Below are 13,498 nucleotides of genomic sequence, written 5' to 3' on the forward strand. Positions count from 1 at the left end.
TGCCACCCAATCACTTTGAAAGTTCCACACTCAGTTTCATTGATACTGTTACAGACACCACTCCCCTTCCTGACACATGCTAGACACCTCACTCTAGTTTCACTTTTACTTTCACAACCAAATATCACATTGCAGAGATGCGGCCCTTTAAATCCAAGTACTCTTCTTCCATCAGCTATGGATGGTGAACCACACTCATGCAAAGCCACAGTAGAGGAACAAACAAAACCAAGACATGATATTTCTCAAACGCCACTATTCAACTCAGTAACTGTGTTTGTTGATGGTTCGGCGTCTAAAGACAGTACAGGGAGAAATAAGGTTGGCTATGCTGTAGTTTTAACTGATAAAGTACTTGAAGCTAATGCACTTCCCCCGACATGTTCAGCCCAAGCAGCAGAATTGTATGCTGTCATCAGAGCATGTGAATTGCACAAAGACAGATCATTGACAATATACACTGACAGTCAATATGTGTTCGGAGCGGTTCACCATCACTCCAAAGTATGGAAGAACAGGGGATTTAAAACATCGCAGGGCACCTCTCTAACACACACAGACCTGTTATTACGATTATTAGACGCTGTACAGCTACCATCTGCTATTGCAATATGTAAATGTAAAGCCCACCAAACTGACACCACCTTAGCTACAGTAGGGAATAGTTTCGCAGATGCAACAGCAAAGGTAGCAGCTCAGAAACAACCTACATTGAAAATGTCAGATCTCCTACTGATTGACACAGATATATTAAGTGATTCTCAAAAACATGCGCCGCTCTCAGAAGTAAAAGCCTGGATCAATAGGGGAGCAATTCAGATTAATGATATCTACCACATCAATGATAAGCCCGTACTTCCAAAAAATTTATACAAAACAGCGGCATTGGTGAGCCACGGGTGACAGTGGGTGACAGTTTCTGAGGGGGCACCAACTTCCAGCTAAATTCACTTTGCCTCAGACAGGGGGCGCCAGCAGTGATCTTCACGTAGGGCGCAGCATTGGTTAGGACTGGTACTTGTGGGTAGGTGGTTAATTGTGCGTTGGAGACGTCTTACACATTCACATTCATAAACAATATATATTTAAAATTTCATTATCTGGTGTTTCATTTATGATGCTTGGACCCATAAAACTGATAAGATGTAGTGACTGAATGGAAGCACGCTAGTCATGTAAACCCCTACAAAAATGAAGAAGTGGTTCTTGGCAAGTGGACTGGTATGTTAAATATATTTGGTACAAATTATACAAAAGCAAACATCCATATACATCTATGGGAAACAGTGGCATATTTATTCATGCAGAAAATCCACATTTCCAATTCCAGTTCATGAACAATGTTGATCAAGTTATTCACTTAAACTGAAATTAAACATAAATAGTTAATTAGTACAATGTTTAGCATGTGTTTGATTTTGTTGTTGTATATTGTAATTGTAATTATTTATCATTTATCATGAATAAGTAAGAAATTTGACCTTAGGCATAAATTAGATTTCATTCATGTTTTTAAATGAGGTAAGAAACATATGCAGGACAAAAACATTCACAATAAAAGAGGGAATTACTACTGAAGCATATGTGTATAATGTACCACAAACTAAAACAAAAGTAAGATTATATAGAAAATAGGTTGGAAACACTTTACTTAAGGCCATGTTTTTAGTAATTTATAAACACATTCATAATGCACTATAATGCATCCATAAAGCATTACAAACATGGCACAACACATATAGATATGTTTATTATGTATTATGACTTGTGAAGCTTTCATAGATCTATAATGCACTATAGATACCATTACAATGCAGTACCAAGCATCCTTAATGGTTATATCAAATGCTGTTATGTGTCCGCCTGCTGGCCACCTTTGATAACACTGCTGTTGCCTTCCCCCAAGGTGTCACCATGTCCACAGAGTCCGCTCCCTTGGCTTGGCTGTACTTCATTGTTCTGGGCAGGGAAGGTGCTCTCTATTGTGTCATAGAGGAACTGGTACTGGTCCTGATAGGAGGAATATTTACAAGAGTATTTAAAGCAGCAAGAAATCATTTCAAAAAACGAAAGGGAAACTACGCAAACTTGCTTTCTCAGTTAGTGATTACTTAAGCGCTACTGCTTTGAAGGGTCTGCTGTCCCCAGACTGACCCCCTCCTTGTTTGGTATTTTCTCCCCAGTGTTCTCTGAATAAACTGGCCCTCCAAGGGTCACCATTCCTGCACCATTGTCTCCTGAGCCTCTACCTGTTACACCATATATTTAGTTACGCATCATGGTAACACACTGTACTGTGCATCTGCTGTCGTTGTTTTGTATTGGTGGCTGTTGTTCCTATTGTGTTGTGTTTGTTTGACACTGCTGGCTGCAGGAAGCACACAACTTGGAATTCCATGTACATTATGCTACAGTGAAACCTTGCTATAAAAAAAAAACGCTATATAATTTTATAGCCTACCTTTCTTTCAAGGCATGCTAATTCTCTAATTCCGTAAAATGTTATAATGGTAGTATACATTTTTGGCATTAAACACACTTTTGATTTGTTCTACTTCCCAGCAAAAATGAAATAATTTAGCTTCTTGTGATGAGATACCAGATGATAGTCTTTCTTTTGAAATCACTGACTCACCAAGCTCAGTATCACTCCCTGCCTCTCCTTCCGCAGCGTTTTCACCACCTGGAATATGTCAACCACCTTCTCTGTTTCAGCGCTGTCTAGGATGTTCCAGAGTGCGCAGAAAAGCCCCGTCCGAGTTGATCCATCACTAACATGGCAGAAAGAAATTGTAGGATTTAACATCGTATCATGTAACTATACAGCCGATTGTGGTCATTACATCAGAGGCATGGTAACTGACAGCACAATAATAATGACAGGAAAGACTAATATTGATTAATCAGCAATTTCTGCATGAAATTCCGTAAAATTATTCAGGTCTAATGTATTTACTAGTGATGCTTGACCCAGGTAGAGTTACAGAGCTTTTTGAAGATAATGAGAAAATCGCTCACTTGCAGTGGACCACAATGGGCACATTCCTATCTGGTCTGACTTTGTCATACTCAGTCTTAAGCTTGACACTTTGCATCATTTCCAACAAGTCCTGTGGATTTTCCGGAATGTTTTTTTCTGTCCACTGCTGGAATTGGTGCTGATATACCTTGCGAGTCTCCATCATCTGCAAATACACAATTGTCAGTTAAGCACATCCTCTTTTTAAGCAAGGAGATGTTGAGCCAAAGATCAGCCAAGTGTCACACAGAGGGGGCAAAACCGACAGATACCTTTGTGTGACGTAATTCAATACACTGTATTTTGTAGGCTGGGCAGGTGTTACAGTCTTTTATTTCTACCTCAATCTCTCCAAAGACCTTCTTCTCATCATTCCAATATGGTGAACAGAACTCCTAAAAAGTCATGAGAAATAATAGTTTCAATATTTTAACTAATAAAATAGGAATGATACAACCACCCATTGTTTTACCAATGCTCTGCTTTTTACATACCTTGCCCCCCTCTATGCACTCTGTAAGCATGAAAATTGTTTTGACTTTCTGTTGGAATATCATGAGCCAGAAGTCTGCTATGGTGTCTGGAAGAGGACCCTGAGTAGCAATAATACACCTTGGGCCCCAGTATCCCTAAAAAGAACAACAAAAAGCATTGTTTTTGTTAGTGTATACACAGTTCTTTATAGTATAGCACAATGCCATTCGCTTTACTTTCAAATTGTTTTGTCCTCTTAATGCTAAATGTTATGAACATACATCTATATAGGAAGCATTGATGTATCTGCCAGATTCTTCATCTTCTTCGGTTAAATAATCCTCATCCTCATCTTCTTCACTTTCATGGTTGCTCTCTTCCTCGGATTTTATAAGCACTCGGTTGTAATCATCTACAGAAGATTATTATGCAGAACATTTGTTTCAGAACCAGCACCACAACAAACCAAAAACGAGATCCACAGTGTTAAATCATCTATGCACATTAGTCTCAGCAAATTATCAGTCACTCTCACATGGAACAACAGCAGAGTAACGATTATTCTTCTTGTTCTCCTCGTTTATTCCTGTATTTTGTGTCCGCCAATTTGTGTAGTTTGGCAGCCTCTAAATATCAGGAAAAATAAACATAGAAGATTACAAAGAATAATAAACAAAAGGATATTCTCAGAATTTTTTAGGTATTCTCATTTATTTAAAAAGTTGACAACATACAGCTACAGAAAAAAATAGAGACCACAGCACAATCTCTCATTTCTCAATTTATGGGTGTGTGTCTGTGAATAATGTTCTTTTAAATTTTTTTTTGTTTTGCAAACTGCAGCCTGGTTCTTCCCTGCTTCTCATCAGTAAAGAGCTTCTTCCTTGCTTTATGGGACTTCAGTCCTGCTTCTAGGAGCCTGATACACACTGTCCTAGCAGTGCACTTCACACCTGCACTTAATGTTCCCCATTCCTTTTGAAGGTCACTTGATGTCATCCTGTGATTCATGAGAACCTGTTGGATAAGCTAACGGTCATCTCTGGCGTTAGAAAGTTGCTTCTGCCCTCTACCTGGCTGGTTTCTGGTTGTTCCCAGTGTCTCCTGCTTCACCTTACTCTTGTGTACTGCTGTCTTAGAAATTTTGAACCTTGAAGCATCCTGATGCTCAGCGTAGTCTTCAGCCAGCAGAACCATAATTAAACTGGGATTTAAGAATGTGAATTTATTTTAAAATATACAATGGTCTCTTAATTTTTTCCAGGGCTGTATTTTACAGTGGTATATTTTTTATAAACTTATTTAAGGTAAAATTGTACATCATTGTTGGATAAAAATGGCTGCTTATCTCCCTCTTGCCATTCGCTTCACTCCATAATACAAACACAAGCTTCAGAATGAAGCTGTAGTCATTAATACTGGTCTTCTGCTGTGTGGCTGACTGACCTGGAATTCAGTTTCCAAAAGAGTGGGTTCAGAATCCGAATCCCTTTGCCTCAATGTCTTCAGTGTACAGTGCATTTCAGAGAGAGGGATCTCAGTGTCACCAAACTGAGTATGTTCAAGGAGAGCCTGGTGGATCAAGATATACTGGGCCTGCCACAGGAAACATCCACCAACAGTGTCAGAATTCTATATCATTCTCATTCATTCATATTCATTCATTCTCTACCATTTATCCAGGGCCAGGCTGTGGGGGCAGCAGTTTAAGTAGGGATGCCCAGACCTCCCTCTGTCCAGCCACCTCCTCCAGCTCCTCCAGGAGATACCAAGTTGTTCCCAGGTCAGCCAAGAGATATAATTTCTCCAGTGTGTCCTGAGTCTGCCCCAGGGCCTCCCTCCGGTTGGACATATCCGAAATACCTCCCCAGGGAGCCGTCCAGCAGGTATCCCTGACAAATGCCCAAATGTCTGAGCTCCTTATCCCTTCTCTAAGGCTGAGCCTTATTTCCTCCACTAGTGTCTCACTCTCATTCTTTTGGTCACTACCGAAAGGTCGTGACCATAGATGAGGATAGGAATGTCGATAGCTTTGCCTTCTGGCTCAGCTCTCTCTTTACCACAACAGAATAGTACATAGCAATAACACCTCAGCATTACTGCTGACTTTCCACATATCTGCCCGTCAGTCTCCCTCTCCTTTCTTCTCTTACTCGTGAATGAGACCCTGAAATACTTAAACTCCTCCACTGAGGTAGTAACCGATCCCCCAGCAGGATAGGGCAGTCCACCATTTTCCAGTTGAGAACCATGACCTCCGATGTGGAGGTACTGATCCTCATCAAGGCTGCTTCATACTCAGCTGCAAACTGTCCCAGTGCATATCACAGGTCACAGCTCAACAAAGCCACCAGGATCACATCATCTGCAAAAAGCAAAGGCACGATCCTGAGGCCACCAAATTGAAACCCCTTCGTCCCTTGACTACACCTAGAAATTCTGTCCATAAAAGTAATGAACAGAATCAGTGACAAAGGACAGCCCTGAGTTAAAAAACCCACTGGCAGTCTGACTTACTGCTGAAAAACTCTCGCTCCAGTTATACAGGGAGCTGATGAGCTGGTTCCAGAGTCCTGCAAGCTAAACAAGTTCGGAAGGCCTCCGTCTTCAGCCTGATAGCTCCCCTTACTGCTGATGTCAACCACCGAGTCTGAGAATTGTCACCACGGCAGGTACAGTACTAACATCCTTACAGCCACAGCTCCACAGCATTTGGACTCAATCTTTCCAGGCTCCCTCGGGATGCAAGAGAAGTTCTGCCAGAGGAGCGAATTGAAGATCTTCTGGACATGGCCCTCTGCCAGACCCTCCCAGCACACCCTCACTATGTATTTGGGTCTAACAGGTCTGTCTGGCATCTCCCCCGCCATCTGATGCAACTCATCACCAGGGGATCAGTTGACAGCTCAGCTTCTCTCTTCACCCAAGTGACCAAAACATGCGGTTGCAGGTCTGACAATACCATTACAAAATCGATCACACTGGTGTACAAACTGCCGGAAACAAATTCCTTGTGTGTGCCACACACACACTTGGCCAATAAACGTGATTCTGATTCTGATATAAGGTTTTTGTTACCTGTATAATTGTTGTTCTGCCAGATAGATTTTGAGATTCTGATCATAGAAGTCGCATAAGGGTTTTGAGAAACGGCCAATTCTGTTACAATGATTGTAAAATCAGCAACTACAGGGTGTCTTTTATGAACTTTTTAATGCTGATTTAAAAAATGCACTCAGAATTTTGCTCTCACCAATAGAATTTCAGTGTTGTCATTTTTAGGCTATAGATACTATATAATTACTTATTAAGAATGTAGATTTAAGAGTAGTTTAAGAAAAATAATTGTATTTCTATTTCTGAAGATTTGTAGGACTTTACAGGAGATCACAATGTACTGTAAGTCTGTTTTGCCAGAGTTTGCGGGCTGTAACATGTTTGGATATGTTGAGATGGTCCTGCACCCTTTCTCTGATAAATAAAAACAATGTCAAGTGCAATTTCAGTATTCTGGCTGACCTCTGCTGGACTTTTAAGAGGCATGTTCCTAAGGCCAAGTACAGCAGGAAATCAAACACTTCTACCTCTAAGATGAGTCACTTCCACCATGCACATATACTGTAAATATACATGCAGTATAAGGTTTAATTGTGTGTCACTTAAAATCATTGCATGATGGGTAAATTCTGATTACATATTTGAATTTAGCACACACAATACTGTAAGATTCACCTATTTGATTTGTGAAACAAAAAGAAAGTGAAAGTTGGGTGACCAGTTTTGTCAAACTGTGACCTAGCACCCCATCCAAGGTGTATCGGCCTTTTAATCCAAACAAAAGCCTTGGAAAGCTTGAGATCATGGTCATTTTTGTACGCACTTCACCAGACCATACTTATATACTGTAAGCTTCTTTATTGGTCCAAAAGTATATTAATGAAACTAATCATTATTATGTTTCAACGAAACTAAAATTATTTCAAAACAATATAACTTGAAGTTGAAGTGGTCAATAAAAAATTGCACATAACTAAGCTCTCCCATAAACAACTTCATTATTTAGTAACCATATTATTATATGCACTCACATGCTTACTTTGTTCCATAGTTACTTTGTTACATAGTTACTTTCTTACATAGCTCCTGTGAGGAAAAAATAGCTACAACACTCCAGCCCCTAATTGATGCATAACATTCAATTACAGCATTGATGTTTTCAATAGCCGTACTATATAGCAAACCATATCAAAATATACATAATTTACAAATGTTTGGGTATGTTTACACATGGCTAATTAGCATAAGTGTCCATTGATAAAAAAGAATAAAAATTTGGCAGAACAGTCCAATTTAAAAAACTTCTTTTGAAGGTCTCCAAGAAGGCTGGATCCTCCAAAGTGGTGTTTGGTGCAGAAGCACAGACAACAGCCAGAGCCCATCCCCTGACCCGAAGTTGAAGGGAGGTGACCCTTTTGTTCACCAAGAAGAACTCCAATGTACTGGCGCCAAAATATGGGGCTATAAGTAGACCCACACTTGCCCGGTGCCTCTCACCATGGGCAACTCCAGAGTGGAAAACAGTCCAGCCCCTCTCTAGGAAGCTGATTCCAAATCTGGAACAGTGCACTGAGGTGAGCCCAACTACATCTAGTCAGTATCTCTCTACCTCCCACACCAGCTCAGGCTCCTGTTCCACTAAAGAGGTTACATTCCAACACTAGAGCCATATTTGGTAGCCGAAAATCGCCCCCCCCCCAAGGCCCCTGCCTTTGACTGCTACCCAATCAACATTGAACTGACCCCCATACCTCCCCCCACCCCAGCGGGAGGGTGGGCCCATGTAATTGGTTCAAGCTATGCCTAGATGCCTAGCTGGACCCCATGGACAGAGACTTGGCCATCAGGCACTCACCTACAAACTCCCCCCCCAGCATCCACCCCCTGCTTGGCCATCAGCCACTTGCCTACAAACTCCCCGCCAGTCCCCACCCCCTGTGCCTGGCTCCATGGAGCGGCCCTGTTCTTCCCAATCCACGTGCAGAGTACCATTATCCTTATTGTATATCCTTAATATTGCGATATAATATCATTCTCAGTATTTTTATTTATTTGCACTGATATTTCATTAACTACATAGAAGTACCCTGTACAAGGATACAAGGAAAGTCCACCTACTATTAGAAACGGCAAACGTATTATTTCCTAAATCAACTGGGAATTTTGTACTGCCATTACCTCCACTTGCACCATATAGCACCGCTGACGTCGGAGCTGGACCACAGATCCATAAATATCCATCTCTCCTTCTGCTTCCAGTTGCGCCATCATGGCGTCAATGCAAATATAGGTCCCTGTGCGTCCCACTCCAGCACTAAACAGAAGCCAAAACAAACATAACTAAAATGCATTGTGCAAAGTTTTAGGGAGAGTTCCGTAAAGTTCTATTAAATTATTTTAAACATGGTGGAATGTGTTTGCAGTTTTTCTTGGTTGCTTTGAACAATTTCTCTTAACAGTCTTGAGGTTCTCTCAACTGCTTGTGCATTTCTCAAAACAGATTGTACACTGCAGCACAATAATTTGGATTACTAGCAAAAAAATTTGTTCATAAATTCTCACTCAAGCTTCCAAGCCATGCTATCATTGAAATGCAAGGGTTAAGGGCATTGGATTGAATGACAGAGCTGTTGAAAAATCGGACCCATTTGCCATTGTAATTGTTACTTCATTGATTTATTTTCACAGGTGTTACGTTTTAGTTATAACCTTTCACCTGCAATGAACAATGATGGGTCCACTGGAGAGATTTTGGAAAGAATTGACACGTCGACGCAGCTTGAGAAGAAGGTGAGGTTCCCCAGGAACCCCATGATCAGGCCAGCTGGTGAACTGGATGTGGGTCACGTCCCTCTCTGAGAATTCTTCCCTCTTCTGTAAATATGTCAAAAATCAAAAACTTCACTTTTGTCCTTTATACAATGTGTAACTTCTATACTTTAATTATAGTTCAAATTAGTAAGCAATTACATTGGTAAAACTCAGGCGTCGAATTATGTATTCTGGAAAGTGGTCTTCTCCGTTGATTTTCACGATGAAGTCTTCAAAAATCTCTGTCTCTCTATACAGGGATGGCCAGTACTGAGCACACTGGACCTAGAAAGTGAAGAATATAGCAAAGTGTTGTGCCAATTTTTCAACACACTGCATGGATAGTTTTCAAAAAGTACCTACAGTACTAGCTGATGCTTCTTAGCAACACATTTAATTAAACATACTTAAACTTAAACATACTTAACTACAGCTCTGCATTTAACACCGTCATTCCATCCCAGCTCATCACTAAACTCTTGGATCTGGGGCTTAGCTCTTCACTGTGCAACTGGGTACTGGATTCCCTCACCGACAGACCTCAGCCAGTGCGTATTGGTGGAAAAACCTGCCCCATCATCACCATGAGCACTGGCACCCCGCAGGGCAGTGTGCTGAGCCCCCTGCTTTACTCTCTCTACACCCATGACTGTGTAGCTAAGTACAGCTCCAACACCATCCTTAAGTTTGCTGACGATACCACCGTAATAGGTCTGATCAGCGAAGACGATGAGACGGCCTACAGGGAGGAGGTCAGACTCCTGGCAGAATGTTGTCAGGACAACAACCTCTCCCTCAACGTCAACAATACTAAGGAGATTATTGTGGATTTCTGCAAACAGGCAACAGAGCACAGTCCCATCTACATTGGAGGCTGTGGAGCAGGTCAGCAGCTTTAGGTTCCTCAGAGTCACCCTCACTGATGACCTCAAATGGTCAAGTCACACTGTGGCAATAGTTAAGAGAGCACAACAGTGCCTCTACTTCCTCAGGAGACTGAGGAAAGCCCGGATGTCCCCCAGAACCCTGTGCAGATTCTACAGGTGTACTGTGGAATCCATCCTGACAGCAGCTGCTCTGTTCAGGACAACAGAGCTCTGCAGCGTGTGGTGAACTCAGCACAGAAGATCACGGGCACACAGCTCCCTGCGATCCATGACATCCACACCACACGCTGTCTCAGGAAAGTGAACTGTATCAGGCGGGACCCCAGCCACCCTGCACTGTCACTTTCCACCCTCCTCCCATCTGGGAAGCGGCTAAAGTCCATTCAGACGTGCACCTCCAGGTTCAGGAACAGTTTCTACCCAACTGCAATCAGAGTCATGAACAATCAGTGACCTTGTGTCACCTCCACTGCTACCCACACATATATTTCTGTCTCTGTCTCTGTTTATTCCTGTGATTTTGGTCTTATTTATTTACTTATTTATAATTCACTTTATCATTCATTCACTTGTCATCCTGTTGTCTATCTGTCTTGTTGTCTATGTTCAGTCTGCAGGAGCACATGCAAGCAAGCATTTCATTGTACACGGTACTCGTACTTGTACACATGACAATAAAAAATCATTGAACTGAACTGAATTGAACATTCTCAAGACTATAAGAGCTTTTTTCAGATGAGTTCATGCATATAGGACAACACTATGGTTTAGCTGCAAAAGCCTGTAACTTACCCAAAACAAGTATAAGTCTGGTCTCAAAAGCAAATAATTCCACCAATGAATTAGTCAGCGCCCCCAAAATGAAAAGTCAATCAGCAACATTTTAACCATGAAAGTCAAAATGCTTAGATATATTGTCAAAATGCCAGTGTAAGTATATATGCTCTTGAGCTCCTTCTGAATGATAGTCCAAAGTAGCTCCTATTTTCTCATTGTCACTGATTGATCATTCTTCATTAGCAAATTGATACTTATTCATGTTAAGGACAAAGAAAAAGTCACACAGCTCTGTATTACATAAAACAGCAAAATGGCAATAGAAGAACAACAAAATAGCAACAAAACAGTGTACTGTGAGAACCAAAAACACAACAATGCTGTATCCCTGTAGCTGATGGGATATAATTTTTAATCATTTTGAATGCTTGGTCAGCTGTTCTGCATGTGGTTGCTAACACAACGATCACATACATATATACTTATTACATAGTTTTACAGTTTTCACAGTGGGAAACTACATAATCTATTTTCATTAACATGACTAAGGCAACTGAAAACTGTGCCAAATAATGACAATTGCAAATAACAGTTTGCATACTGTACATGTACTAAATCATTTGGAAATTTGTGTGAAGCAATGAGAAATGATGTTCTGCTGTCTAGAAGTGACATTATGGTGAGGGGATCACACTTGTTACTTTGCAGATGTTAGCTGTCATATGAGAAATGTGCCAAAGCAATAGAAAACAACTGTAACAGCTCACTGCCAGTGATAACCAGCAGCATCACAGGCAGGGAGGTCGACAATTGACTTTAGACTTTGTCTCCATGGAGAAAATTATTTTTTTACAACACTGTACATTCCAGATGAATTACCATCACATTTTACACTTGTCACAGTAATTACACAATAGAGAATATAGCACAAACACCATTATCACACATCAACAACAGAGGATATGATAAAGACAGCATGGAACAGTAGAGTAGCATATACACATATATGGGTTTTGCATTTACCAGTACATTAGAACACTAGATCATTATGTATCTACTCCGCTTACCCTCTTTCCTTCTTCACAGCGGTTCACCATGACGATTATAGATGACTGCTGCTCCCACACCATTCTCCAGAAATCAGCCACAGTCTCATTCGTAGGCCCTTGAAAGTTACAATGCATGTGTATTATGGGTAATTGAAGTGCATGAAGCCTACATCACCCATTCATCCATCTCACCACAATTTATCCTGTACAGAATCATGGGGATTAAACTGTACCAGTTTATTTAGTAGTTAATTGAAGCCAGCTGCTTCTTCTGACATTGGCCCTGGAGATTAGTTTTGGTGTTTTTGCTTGTTACTTGATCATTAAAAATATATGGAAGTGAGTGCATATGCCCTGCAATGGACTGGCATCTCATCTGGGGTGGTCCCTTGCCTAGCTGGTAACCTACACTTCCTGGAATAGTCTCCAGGTCCTTCTTATGATCCTGTCCGATTTAAGCGTTTGTAAGAGGACTGAAAGAATGGATGCATGAATGACATTTATTAGCTATTGGAATGCACAGAGGTCTTAATCTCAGAAATACATAATAGTTCTTCAAATATCTGTACCTTGCGCAGAAATGTACTTCTTTGGTTCCTTGTATCCCTACAAACAAAAATAAGTTCTTATACTTATATGTGTGACAACATCTATAGATAGATAGATACTGTAGATAGATAGACAGACAGATAGATAGACAGACAGATATTGAACTTGTCTCACATCTATGAAGCTGGCATTGATGTAATCCGACCCATGAGCACTTGAGGACAGCTGGACACGATTCTTGTCATCTGACAGTAAACAAATGACACATTTAGTCAGTGTAGAGTTCTAGCCCCTTTTATGGCTGTTGAAAGTTAAATACGACTGATGTACTCACATGGCAGGATATCAATGTAGCAGTTTTTGGTCTGATTGCAGTGCTTCCTGGCTTCTTTCATGGGGAACTTTCTATATACTACAGGAATGCTCTGATAAAATGAGAAAATCGCAGTGTTAGTTGTAGGGTGGTGGAGAGTATTGTCTCCACTAAAAATATAGTCCCTATAAGGATAGATCATCTGGTCAGGCTACTGATGAGAATGACTGCTTATTTACAAAGTCACATAGCTTTTTATAATAATATATTTAATTAAGCAAAATTTTTGTACCACTAATGAAATTAGTGTGCAAACTGTACAGTGGTAGCTCAGTTCTCGAACTCATTAGAACTCGAATTTCTTAAAAGTTTGGAAAAAAATTACCTAGTACTCGATCTGAATCTCAGAAGTCAAACCGTGAACGCCGACCTAAGATAACTTGTACGTGCGGGACACGCAGCACATCTCTCAGCGGAAACAAAGGGTAATGTTTCAGTCTCAGCCTCACATTCGCTGTGACAGCACCGTGCATGTTTACACTAACTGAATAGGCCTACATAT

At 40.8% G+C, this 13,498-nt stretch overlaps 1 protein-coding gene and 1 long non-coding RNA gene across 3 annotated transcripts in view; one reads left to right on the forward strand and one right to left on the reverse strand.

Moving 5' to 3' along the window:
* Positions 1-1,275: 1,275 nt before the first annotated feature.
* The window catches only part of LOC111853372 (receptor-type tyrosine-protein phosphatase C-like), a 30,942-nt gene continuing 18,719 nt past the window's right edge, over positions 1,276-13,498 (reverse strand). For both annotated transcript variants that reach the window (XM_072699424.1, XM_072699425.1), the window contains exons 14-28: positions 12,958-13,048; positions 12,798-12,868; positions 12,644-12,680; positions 12,093-12,190; positions 9,521-9,646; positions 9,267-9,424; positions 8,729-8,864; positions 4,940-5,089; positions 4,029-4,119; positions 3,775-3,905; positions 3,514-3,648; positions 3,292-3,414; positions 3,019-3,185; positions 2,636-2,771; positions 1,276-2,010 (exon numbers count right to left, since the gene is read on the reverse strand). In XM_072699424.1, coding sequence (XP_072555525.1) covers positions 1,852-2,010; positions 2,636-2,771; positions 3,019-3,185; positions 3,292-3,414; positions 3,514-3,648; positions 3,775-3,905; positions 4,029-4,119; positions 4,940-5,089; positions 8,729-8,864; positions 9,267-9,424; positions 9,521-9,646; positions 12,093-12,190; positions 12,644-12,680; positions 12,798-12,868; positions 12,958-13,048 — 1,809 coding nt within the window. In that variant the 3' untranslated portion in view covers positions 1,276-1,851. The remainder of the gene's footprint in view (positions 2,011-2,635; positions 2,772-3,018; positions 3,186-3,291; positions 3,415-3,513; positions 3,649-3,774; positions 3,906-4,028; positions 4,120-4,939; positions 5,090-8,728; positions 8,865-9,266; positions 9,425-9,520; positions 9,647-12,092; positions 12,191-12,643; positions 12,681-12,797; positions 12,869-12,957; positions 13,049-13,498) is intronic.
* LOC140578454 (uncharacterized) lies at positions 5,085-9,766 on the forward strand. Its single transcript, XR_011982626.1, has 4 exons — positions 5,085-5,379; positions 6,033-6,165; positions 9,253-9,340; positions 9,620-9,766. It is a non-coding gene; the product is annotated as an uncharacterized lncRNA (long non-coding RNA).

The sequence above is a fragment of the Paramormyrops kingsleyae genome, chromosome 15 (assembly GCF_048594095.1).
Source record: "Paramormyrops kingsleyae isolate MSU_618 chromosome 15, PKINGS_0.4, whole genome shotgun sequence".
Lineage (NCBI taxonomy): Eukaryota > Metazoa > Chordata > Actinopteri > Osteoglossiformes > Mormyridae > Paramormyrops > Paramormyrops kingsleyae.